Consider the following 12,709-nt stretch of genomic DNA (forward strand, 5'->3'; position numbering starts at 1 on the left):
TTCGCGGCGGCCCCGTGCGACCGGCGCTGAGCGCGACCCACGGCCAAAACACGCAGCGAGGAACGACAGCGCCCCGAAGTCTTGGAGTAGTATGTGGTGAGAGCGCTGTTTCACTGTGTTTCAAGTAACACTGTGTAATCACTCTTAGGCATATGTAAAGCACGTATAAGAACCTCTAAGGTTTTTTCAGAACGTGGTTACTATAGACAAAATAGCTAGGGTATTTCACACAGCTCGGTTTGAGCAAAGTACATTAAGACCACTTAAGTAATTTATTCACTTTCACAACTATTGTAGTTTATTCGGGAACGAATGATAAGGACTTCAATTGAAATTATTAGATTATTAGCTATTTATACATTTAGATTATCCACCATCTACCTCGACTATAGCATCTGTATCTTCTAGGTAAATCTCTTATTTTTGCTCCATTGAACTGTTGCTGGTACTGGTCTTCTCAATTCAATCCTTGAGCCTTCTATGCAGCAGGAGCTGCACTTCCTTCCACCTTATTATTTTCCTAGAACACAATAAAAAAGAGATAACCTATCCTTCATTCCTGTTCTGTGGTTCTTGGTTCTTAATAGCTCACACCTAGAAAGCTTCAAATTTTCTTTGCATCTGCAAAGAAGACCTACATACTTCATTTTCTCAGAAATGAAAGAGAAAACATCTTGAAATATTCAGGTTTTCTTGGTTCTGCCTTCCTTTTAAGAAAAAAAATAAAGTCCTAATCTTTTCTATGCAATGGGTGAGCACTTAGACTTTCTGGTGGTCTACAATGACCATTTTCATCCTTTGACATCCTCTGGCTTTCATGTTTCAGACTAAAAATAAGTATTTTAAAGATATCATTAAACAAATCATCAAGATGAAAATTGTATTACATAAAGATGCACACAATTTAAGTAAGTTGCACATATCTTTATGTGCACTTTATGTGCACTTTGCTTATTCATAGCAAAGTTTGCTGTAGCAAGATACTTTATTACTTATGGTATAAAAATGTGTATTAACTGTTAATAATGCCATATGTCACTTCAGTGAAACTTTTCTTTTTGGCAGTGGTAGTGATACATGTATTGCAACTGACGTTTTAGGGTGAGTGGTTTTAGTTGCCTTTTTTTAATAACTGAATCACATAAAATCTGTTTTGTTTCTTCAGCTGACATCTGAAATGTTTGAGGCTGATCTTGAGAAAGCATTGCTGCTAAGCAAACTGGAATATGAAGAGCACAAACAGGTATTGGCAATATTCATCCTAATGTAAAAGCTGTGTAAGTTTGAGGCTTGGATTTAAAAAAATAAAGCAAACAACCTTCTAAAAGTACCATTAACATAAATTGTTTGCTTACACTGTTCAGATGTTTAAGAGTTAAGAGAAATACTGGATTTGAAAAAAACCATATATAATAGTATTGGCTGATTGTTGGTTTGTTGTTTTTGGTTTTTTTTAAATTGTCCTGTAAAGGTAGAAAGTTTTACTTTTCCAATCTTCTGGCATATAAATGCGGTGAAATTTTTTAAGAGTACAACAAGAGACCCCGACCTTCCTCAGAAAAAATTCGTCACGCTTGAAGAATAAGAGAATCAAAGCACTGGCTTCTCCTTAGGCCTTAAAGCATTAGTTACAGTTGAATCATCTGCATTTTTACTAACATTTTACCTGTTATTCACAATAAATCAGGAGCTAATGAAATGTTATGAAAATATGTACATTTTAATACAGTTATACATCATAAAGAAATAAAAATGGCACTTTTGTGCAAATATCTCTGTATAACACTTCAGTTTTTTGAGGGGGACAGTACCATAGTTCTTGAAAACCAAGGATAATTTTTTAACTTGCATACTAAAGTTCTTTATTAAAGACAATTTTCAGGCATAGCAGCATAGCATCATTTGTAGACTTTTTGAGAACTGACTCCAAATAGTTTAAAATATATACTATACAAAATGTATAGTACATGAATATGCTGAACAAATCTTGTTTCTGTGGGAAGAAAAGTACTCCATTTCTATCTTTGCTTTCTTCAATTTTTTCAAGATTATTTGACATTTAATGTTATTTTAATCAGTTAAAATAATTAATTGGTGCTTAAGATTATTTTTAACAACTGGAACATTAATAAATTGATAAGAATTTTTATGTACATATGTGGGGAGGTGTGACTATGGTTCAAACGGGTGATTTCAATAGGAGTAAGGTCAAATGGTAGAGCATTACTGCACACTAATAGCACTCTGACTTATACTGAATGAATAAGCATATTTTGAGAATAAAAAGAAGGTAAAAAGAAAGTACTAACCTTCATTGTGTAGCATTCTGCTTTCCTGCATTTGGCTACTGTGTATTCTCAGTTTATGAGTTTTTGGATAAAACAATGTATGTGATTGAGGAAGTACTAGGCTGATAGTTCATTTGCTATTAGTGAAGAGTGATGCTCTACTTCAGAGAACAGAATTGATGCTTAATTGCTGATATGTCTTGCACTCTTTAAACCAATCTGAAGCCTTCAAATTACTGTTAAGGCTAAAATCTCCTTTAGTACATGATCACTATTTTTTTCCATCGTAAAGCTTCAGGAAAAAATATTTGGGTATTGAAGAAAATTATACCAGTGGGACTTTATTCTTCTAGGAATATGAAACCGTTGAAAGTACTTCACCTCACTCAAAGTCTGTGAATAAGAAAAAGAACCAGCAAGGAAAAGACAAACCTCTCACTGTGTCTCTGAAAGACTTTCAGTCAGACAGTAATATAGGTATGCCTTATCATACCATATGAGCTGTTCTACTTGGAATTTTCATAGTGTGTGTGCTAACAGCAAAATGCCCTTCTGTCTCTGTTCATTAATTTTGTGTTTAAATAAACACTAAATGAATTTCAGTTAGTGCATCCTACTGAGTCTAAAAGCTAAGTGTTCATTATATAATATTGGGCTAGTTAAATTAGCAGGAAGAAAAGGAAAGGTAAAGGAAAGCATAATTTCACATGTTATCCCCAGGGTGGGTGGTGGACTGAAACACTCTTAATGTGACCTTTTTTTTTTTTTTAATCTAAGTGGGGTTTTTTTACTAAATTTGCATTCCTCAGGCAACCAAGTTTCTCTGTTTCCTGGGTAATAGCAAGTCATTGTTTGCTTTTCTTCATGATACTGGATTTTATTAAGAAGAGTAAATCTTGAAATAAATTATATCCACTCATATGCATTATTTATAGGTTGAAAATTAGTATGTGTCTATAGAGCAGAAATTCTGAATTTTAGTGAAGAAATCAAGGTAGATTCTAGAAAAGGAAGAAAGCAATTTGTTTTCTAATAAATTTCTAACTTCTTTTAAGGATGTTTTTATCTGAATCTACAATATTTATTAAACACGTTATTTCAAATAATCTGAATAGAGGAAAATGCTCATAGGCATGGAAGGCATTCAGGTATACAGTGAGATACATGCTATAGAAGTCTAAATACGCTTAAAAAGAAACAAACCAGCGAATTTCTCAAGTGTCTGTACCAAAGACATGCCTTCCACTTTAACTGAAGCAAACAAATAGGGGATACTACTTTTGATTAAATAGTCTGAAAGATCTGGGAGAAGATGCAAACACAGAGATTGATGTAAGACATAGTTTATAACCTTGGCTTCGAATGCTTTAGTAATGATTTTTTTAATGTTGACTTTGATAGGAGAGTTGATGTTGAAGAACTCCAGTAGATGGGCTTTTACCCCCAGCTTTTCAAAATGTTTCAATAGCTAGCTGTACAAGAGTTGATTAACTTACTGTTGTCATTTTTTTCTGTTCTTTTCAGATAACCTTGCTAAAAAACATGAGGTAAGTCTTAGCCAAATGAGTAATAAAAAAAAAACAACAAACCACACAACAAAAAACCCCTCTTACATTTAGTAGGTGATTATTTTGGCACTTTCTGTAGTGACAATCAGTTATACATTCTGAAACTGACCAATTGGCATTTGGAAAATTTTTATAAATGCAGATTTAATAGAGATATATGTCTTCGGTTCTTGTACCTTGAGAACTGAGTATTGGCTTTCTTAGAACTACCTCTTGCTTCTTTAGTTTTCAGATAGTCTTTGATGCAAGTTGCAGATTTAAAAGCATGTTAAAAAATACAAATTGTAGTACAAAAAATAGAAGCAATTTAGATAGAGTACTGTAATGCTACTATGTTGTGGTACAGTCCACAAATATTAAAACTCTTGGAAGAATAGTTAACAGTGAAACAAAACATAAATCAGTGTAGTCATAGTGCAAAATTATTAAATTCCAACTTCATGCTTTTGTGTAATCTCATAATTGGCTAAATGTTAACTGTTAATTAATTTCTAGGCTCCTCAACTGGTATCATGCTCTCTAGGTGGATGTCACAGTATTCCCAGGATGTAAAACATAAAACAATATCTGGATACAATGCTTTTCCATGACTGAAACTATTTTTTAAACATGTTGATTTCTAGCTCAATATTAACTTATATGTAAAGGAAGATATGTTATAGTACTTACTTTTAACAGGAGCTGAACTCCTCCCAGTCTTCATTGCATGATGGAGGATTTTTCAACAGGCTGGAAGATGATGTTCACAGAATACTTGAAAGAGAGAAAAGGAGAGTCCAGCTCACTGATTACAGTGAAACAGATAACTGCACATCTCATGAACAGAACCAGGCATGTAAAACAGCAGTCACTCTGAAGTGAAGAAGCTTGCCTAATGAAGCTTATTCAGTGATAAGAAAGGAGCACCTGAGTAGAAGAAATCACAGATCAAAAGCATGATAATCTTAAAGAATTGAAAAACCCACAACATTGTAATATTTTTATTTATCTGAAGAGGTATTTAAGTAACGTAATTTTTTTAACATGAAACACTTGTGATTGAATTAATTTTTGCTACTCAGAAAATGCCAACATTTATTACTGCATTTCTTATCCTTTTGGTATCTATTCACATATACCTCTTTAGTTTTGATCAGAAATTCTCTTAACAAATAAGTTGCCTTTCCCAAGAGTCAAATTCACATGACTAAATTGTTAAGAAGTGATCTTTCCTTGCTTATAGGAGAGTGTTTTGAAAGATGGAAAAACAGAACGACTAAAGCTCGAGCTTGAGAAGAAAGATGCAGAAATTGAGCAACTGAAAAATATAATAACTCAGTGGGAGGTATGTAGCTGATACTACCTTGAAATAGTAGACAAAATTTAACATTATTATAAATTTGAAACATAATAGTTATTAAAATGTGACTGATCTGCAGAGATGCTTTAGACTGGCCACAGATTATGTATTTACAGAGCAGATTATTCCTTTAGTACCACATGAAGCAGTCTTTCTTGGTAAGTTAAGCATCTAAAAGTAATCAAAGGAATCAAGACAAAGCATCCACAAATAAACTTCATATCTGACATATCAGTCACTAATTGTTTTCTAGTATTGCTATTTTCGTGGTCAAAAAAATAAAGATGTAATCTAAGACTAGGCAAGATCTTGAGCAATCTGATCTGCCTTGGAAATTAGTTCTGCTTTGAGCAGGAAGAAAATGGACTTTTTGGGGTCTTTTCCAATTGTTTTTAAAATTCTACTCAGCTTTTCTTGCATTTAAGAACTACATATTATTGGGATTTTTTTGTAGATTCAGTCCAATATTTGAAGTAGTTGAAGAAATAAATGAATATTTTATCAGGTTTAAGAGAAGTTCCTTTGAAGCTGCAGTGGAACAAGAATAGAATCATGTATTTTGTTATACTTTTTCCTGCAAGTGTAATTGGAAATCAGATTCATCATGTGCTAAAACACACCAGGAAAAAAAATTTGCTTAATAATTACACAGTATTGCTATACACCAGAGTAGCTAGGGAAAATATCTCTGTTTCCCTATTTCCAGCATAGCCTGATTCGTCTGGATAGTATCTAGATCAAAAAGGACAGCATTTACATGGGGAACTGGCATTGTAACAAAGTACAGTAAAGTAACATAGAATTATTTTAAACTATTTTATTACTGTTTTTATTCATTGTTTAAGGTAGACTGAGCAGGTTGACAGATTGGGAGTTTTCCAATGCTTCAAAGAAGTACTTGTAGCAATAAAGACATGAACTTTGTTAACAGCAGTTTTCACTGTACTGAAGTTGGAATGCTCATGTGGAATTTTAAAGTATAAACCCATTCATATTTACCATTATCAGCACTTGATCACATTTAATAGAATAAATACAATGTAGAAGGATACTGGTGAGGTGGTCGATGATGATACAGCTGTTTAATTTTATGAACTTGTCCAGAGACCCTAATACAGTTTTAAGTGGCCATGAAAGGTCTGGCTTAAATGTAAGTTAATTATTCTCAAGGACTGGTGTGATACACAGAGTGGAAGATAGTATCTTCTTCATTACAAAAAAAGTAAGTCTGGAATTAAACTTCTTGAGAGAGCTTGCAAGAGCAAACTGTATGAAGAGACTTGTGATAGAAAAGTAAGTTTACAGCTAAGATAAATTACTAGAACTGGCATAGGTGGCCAGTTAAGGAAAAGGCTGACTTAAGAATGTTGTGGTGGTATCAGATAGATTGGAAAAAACAGCAAAACTAGGTTCCTGAGTAGTAAACTGTAGGGAATTGAAAAGAAGAGAAGCTGTAACGTGATAACAATTTATGCTGAGTAACATAATCTGTAGAGCAGTGGGGTCTTGTCCTCTTATCAAGTAGTACGGCAAACTATTTATATTATTTTTGGTATCTAAAAAGTGTATTGTAATTTTTTCAGGGGAGAAACCACAAAGCCCTTGTTGCAAAAGGCCTGTGTACTGCAGGCAGACCTGAACAGCTGTTCCTGCACTCACAATACACTGACCTAACTTTCTTATTTTCACTTGCTCTAAGCTTTGTGCTTGCCTTTTTTTTTTTTCTTTTTTTTTCTCAACTTCGTTATTAATCTGCTTCTCCTGTTGTGTATTCCTTGCTTTAGCTTTGCATTAATTAAGACATAGGTGATCATAATGGCCTTTTCCAGTCCAAATGATTCTGTGATTCTGTGGTTCTATGATTAGATTCTCTGCAGAAGTCATAATTTTAAACTTGAAGTCTGACTCTGTCATGCTTAGTTTATACTTTTATTTTTTTTAGTAGGGTATACATATAATAATTGAATCTCTTTAATACAGGCAAAGTATAAAGAAGTAAAAGCAAGAAATGCACAGCTTCTGAAGATGATACGAGAAGGTGAAAGTAAGAGTTTTATCAGGAAACTAAAGTGTTCATTTTAAAACATGGAAGGAACTTTCAAAGCATGTTTTTAAAAATAACTTGTCTCAATGACAACTATAAAGAACTAAGAAGCTATTATGCAGTGACTCCAGTGAACTACAGCATTTGGTGGACCACACAGTACTGCATTTCTGCTGTTATATAATGCAATCATCAGATGCATGTTGAGATCATTCTTCGAAATATAAACTGTTCAGTTACATTTTAGGTACAATGATTCTTCAAGTTAGGCTCTTTTGCTGGTGACAGCTATTTGTTCTGGACTGGTATCTATAATATCTATTCAGACACACTTAAGGAAACTTCAGTTCTTGCAACTTTGCAAGCTGTGCTTTGAAATGTTGGAAACATCGTTCCACAGCTAAGCAAATCTTTTGTCACACAATGAATAGGGATAGCTAAACTACAGGATTATATATGCAGATGTGTGATAATTTTCTTCTATAACAACACTATTCAGAGTTTATGATTTGGAGTTCATTGTCAAAGTTGGGGAAAAATAATTTATATATATATATATATATATACAATATAAAGATACTAGGATATTTACATATATATTTCTTATGCATAGTTATCCTTTAATATTCCTAATCTTGCCTGATGAAGTGGTTTGAGTCTGTGATGCTAGCCACACTAAATTTGTTTAAAAAATTGCCTTTGCTTTTCAATCTCCTAATTTAGCTCTTGAATGTAGTTTCTTCTCAGGGCTAAATTTTCAGCTAAAAAAAGCTGTTTTTTTCTTGAAAGTTTGTTTACAAAAACTGTGTATAAACTAGTTCAAGTGTTCCTAACGTGATTGATCATTGCAAATTTCAGCTTGGAAATTTACTGCTTCAGGTTGGTGTCTGAGCTGAGATGATACATTTTCATCTTGAAAGCAAAGAAGTAAAATTCTTAAATATTTTTGTTTGTGGAATAGTAACATACTATAAAACAAGCAATTTTGTGTTTTTCTGCAGACTGAGTATTCTGTATTTTGGTGAGAAGAAAGTTCATGGCAGAATTGAGCCTTGGAAATAACTCCATTTCTTCAGACTAAGAATTTTAAGTTATCCACAGATATTTCAGAGAAACTAGCTAAATAATTTAAACATCTCCATATTTGAGTAAATATAAGTTTCCACAGTTATGACTGAGCTCATATGTGAAACTTAGGATCCCAAAAACTCAATTCATCATCAATATTCAGTTTTCTAATGGCCGTTGTTCACCATAGATAATTCTCAAATCCATGCTGCTTACAGAGTTAAGTGTGGGGTAAGTAGTGCAAGGTTGGGGCTTAATCTCCAGAACTTTTAAAGCACTACTAATAGCACTGGTAGCTAATGGTCGATTTTGATTTACAACATCTACCTTTGGAGATGGCATTATTTAGAGGTAACAAAATAGTGAAATAAAGTGATCTCACAGTGCTATTGTAGATGAAGACCTGTAAATCTGGAAAGATCCTCATGTGTATTTTTCTTTCTCTGTAGTGAAAGACAAAGCAGAAATACTCCTACAGGTTGATGAATCTCAAATTATCAAAAATGAATTGACTGTACAGGTAAGCAAGGATTTCTAAATGTACAGTTTCATGGGTATTTCAAAGATGATATTTATTTAAGGCAGTGATAGAGGCAGGGGATGGAGGAAACAGAAACAAAAACTTGTTAGAAGCAAAAAATGTTACATTCATCCTTAGCCATGCACTGTGTGTGTCAGAGGACATGTATTACATAAACCTCCAGTATGATTCAAAACTCTTTCTGGAAAGACAGTAGACCTCAGCATGCCTGAAATGATTCTGCCCTGAACAGCACTTTAGGAATATCGTTCTGTGGTAACCCAAGCTACAAAGCCCAGAAGGGTGCTTCAGAAGATGCTTCTTTCCTGGGTGGTGTGTTGTGGTTTTTTGTTTGGTTGGTTGGGGTTTTTTTGGGGGGGTATTTATTTATTTATTTATTTCTAGTCTCAAGTTTATGAACACAAGTGAGCTACAGATTGCTTAAGACATGTCAGTTGGCAAATCACTGTACTAGCAAGCATACAAGACTTTTGGCTAGTTTCTGGTCTGCAGCGACTATTAGTTTTAAGCCCTTGACTTGTCCAAATGTCTTACATATAACGGTACTATTTTTTGAGGGTGATGCAATAAGCTTATCTGTGTTGCGTAATACTACATCAGTGAAATGTTTTATGCAATGAACCAGTCCAGAGTCCAAAAGTCGAAAGAGTTTCTAATTTCATAGCTTTTCTATATCATTATACAGGTAAACTAGTAAATGTTGCTTGGGAAATAAGTCATTAAAGAATATTTTACTTGTACTTTCAGTTCATGCACAGTGATAGTGGTAGTCACTCTTGAACTCAGCATGTATTTATTACCTGTTTGTCCCACACAGTACAAATGGAGAGCAACACTGACTTGACTTCATAAACTCACAGATGTTAAGGATACTTTATAAATTCATATTCTGTATGTTTTTAGGTAACTATACTTCATGCAGCCTTAGAGCAAGAAAGATCCAAAGTGAAACTACTTCAGGCAGAATTAACAAAATATCAGGTAGTTATTTTCTGTGTTTGTAAGTTTACTTGTTTTTGATGTAGCTGAGACAACTATGATGAGGTAATGTGCTCTGAACTGACCAATTAGCTCTAATCCTTCCAGTTGAAAAAAAAAAAAAAAGAAAAAAAGAGGCAGTTCATATTGTAGGGAAAAAAATCAGTAGCAAAACTAAAGCACAGTTTGGGCAAGTTGAAGTGTACCACCTGTTTGGTACTTCAGAAATTCTTGAAGTATTCTAGTCAATAAGCATTCTTCAGGCAAAAGTTGGTTTCACTAACTGTGTGTAACTGGACTAACTGCAGCCTTCATGGCTTTTTTTGCCACATTCTTTCTTTGGTTCTGTATCTTAGTTTTGTCTCTAGCCGAATTTTTGTAGTAGATTCACAACAAGTTGTGTCAAAATATGAGTGATAAGCTCAGTGTCTTGCTGACTGTATATGCTGATTTGTTCAACTTGGCTACTAATGCAACTCAGTGAATTTCAGTTAACTTTTGCATAAATATTAACATTATTTTTGAAGAGTCACAGTATTTGAAAATAAGGATTTGTATGTGTGCATGACTTGACACATTTTGAGTTCTTTTTTTGTTTGGTTTTGGTAGGGTTTTTGTTTTGTTTTGACTGTGACCTTTTGCACATGTTACAAGGAGAGCCTTTAGTATATTATGAAAACTTTTAAGGCAGATGTGTAGTTTTTGACAAGCTATCCTATTTCAAGTTGCAACGTTGTGTTGGAATACTGTAGTTTTGTGAAAACTGGCTCATTAAGCCATAATTACTCTTTCTGAAGCTACAGTTCGTTACTGACTACATTAAATTCTTTGGCTAGCATTACATGGAGTTCTCCATGTAATCTTTTGCCTCTTTCTGTTGTCTTTTTTCCCTTGTCACTTTACCTCAAGAGAGCAAGTTCCCTCTTAAAATTATCTTGCAGCAGTTGACAAATATATGCTTGTTCAGTCCCTTACAGAGAGGCTGAGTGCTCATACCAGTAACTGAAACTAAAGTAAATCTCTTGTCAAATTCGGTCATTCACATCACTGTTCTGACTTACAACTTCAGTCTTTCTGTTTTCCACTCCCATCCACGCCTTTGCTATTGTGAAGAAAATCTCTGTAAATAGAAAATTTTGAATAAGATAGATTTATCTTGTGGTTAATTGTAATAAACAGGTTTAAAAGAGTAACTACAAAATTTACAGAAAACGGTCTTTGTTTTACTGCAAAATCACCTATTCTGTTGGGTTTTTTTCTCCTTGCCCTCCCAGTCTAATATGTTTCTATCTTTTTAGATCCTGCTGTATTTCTTGATTAATTTATCACCCTGGGCTTTTTGTTTGGCTGATTATTTTGGTTTTTTTTTTTAACCTTGTGTCTGGTGCTTTAGGAAAACAGTCTCATCTGCCTTGCAGAGATTATTGTTTCTGCGTTTATTCTCTCCTGTAAGCTTGTAGGCTGACCAAGACAACCCTTCTTGTATTATTACTTTTTGTGGTGCTGTCTTTGATAATATGAGGCCCACCTTTTTATAGAATACTGCTTTGAAACATAGCATGCCTTTCAAAACAAAGTAACCCAAATCTGTGGATTGAAAACAAAAAACCAAACAAAAAATCAGTCAAACCAGGGTGGTTTTATACCTAGATGTTAACAACTCAGTTATGTATTTTATAAGTGCCTTGACTGTTTTAATTTATATAGCAGTATTTTGTGTTCAGACAAGTTTGCATCCCATAATAGTTGTATAATTTTTTAAAAGTATGCAACTTAACTCCTGAGTTTTTTTCTTGTTAATTTATACTACTTAAATACACAAAATAATTGCAGATATAAAGTGACATGTTTAGTATATTAACTAAACATTTGTTTTGATTCTTTCTTACAGAAGGGGAAAAAAGAGAAAAGGCACTCAGAATCTGACCAGTGCAGGTGATCTCCTCTGCCACCAGATTCAAAGCAAAAAAAGATCCAAATCTTTCTTCAGGGTTTTGCAGAAATTTATATTTGTTTCACAACTGCTCAACTATGCAGTTTTTGAAGAGAAATTAACAATTACTAGTTTAACAGCCTGAATAACTAATTTGTTGCACTTTCAGCTACAGAAAAATCACAAATCTAGTATTGCAGGAGAGTTGAAACTTAACTGTAATGTCATTAGTTTTTCATCATTCAATAAAATTTACTCTTCCATTTCTATGTTTGAATTCTTTCATAGAATTTCTCAGTTAAGAAGACATCACTTAATGACCATCAGGATCCAAATTTATTAGTATGCAAATGGTCAAAGTTTTACCAAGTCAAAACTGAAAATGAGACAGCTCATGCAGAAGCATCTTGCTCTTGTTCAATCCAGGTCTTGTTTTAAAAAAAAAAAAGAGGCCACAGTCATTTCCTCTCCTTGTATAGGACATCCTGAGGTTCAACAAGGCCAAGTGTAAGGTCCTGCAACTGGGTCAAGGCAATCCCTGGTATCGGTACAGACTGGGGGATGAAGGGAGTGAGAGCAGCCCTGTGGAGAAGGACTTGAGGGTGGCTGCTGGTGGATGAAAAGCTGGACATGAGCCAGCAATGGGCACTCACAGCCCAGAAAGCCAGCCTTATTGTGGGCTGCATCAAAAGAAGTGGCCAGCAGGTTGAAGGAGCTGATTCTGCCCCTCTGCTCTGCTGAGATCCCACCAGCAGTACTGTGTCCATCTGGGGACCTGTTGGAACAGGTCCAGAGGAGGGCCCCAAAAATGATCAGAGGAATGAAGCACCTCTCTGTTGCATTTAAGGTGATGGACTGATTTGGTAAGAGATGAATCCCCTTGCGTTCCAGCCAGTCCTCAGAAACTAGAGGGGCCAGGGGTGGCTGGACTTACCTCTTAACAAGTATGC

General features: G+C 34.4%; 1 protein-coding gene across 2 annotated transcripts in view; it reads left to right on the plus strand.

Annotated features, from left to right (window-relative positions):
- The window catches only part of GKAP1 (G kinase anchoring protein 1), an 18,957-nt gene extending 6,935 nt beyond the window's left edge, over positions 1 to 12,022 (plus strand). For both annotated transcript variants that reach the window (XM_026866455.1, XM_026866456.1), the window contains 9 exons: positions 1,166 to 1,243; positions 2,642 to 2,765; positions 3,813 to 3,835; positions 4,535 to 4,687; positions 5,079 to 5,180; positions 7,176 to 7,239; positions 8,757 to 8,827; positions 9,752 to 9,829; positions 11,718 to 12,022. In XM_026866455.1, the coding sequence (XP_026722256.1) occupies positions 1,166 to 1,243; positions 2,642 to 2,765; positions 3,813 to 3,835; positions 4,535 to 4,687; positions 5,079 to 5,180; positions 7,176 to 7,239; positions 8,757 to 8,827; positions 9,752 to 9,829; positions 11,718 to 11,765 (741 nt within the window). In that variant the 3' untranslated portion in view covers positions 11,766 to 12,022. The remainder of the gene's footprint in view (positions 1 to 1,165; positions 1,244 to 2,641; positions 2,766 to 3,812; positions 3,836 to 4,534; positions 4,688 to 5,078; positions 5,181 to 7,175; positions 7,240 to 8,756; positions 8,828 to 9,751; positions 9,830 to 11,717) is intronic.
- The last annotated feature ends 687 nt before the right edge of the window (positions 12,023 to 12,709 follow it).

This window comes from Athene cunicularia (genome assembly GCF_003259725.1).
Source record: "Athene cunicularia isolate RWA chromosome Z unlocalized genomic scaffold, athCun1 chrZ_part2, whole genome shotgun sequence".
NCBI classification, from domain to species: Eukaryota; Metazoa; Chordata; class Aves; order Strigiformes; family Strigidae; genus Athene; species Athene cunicularia.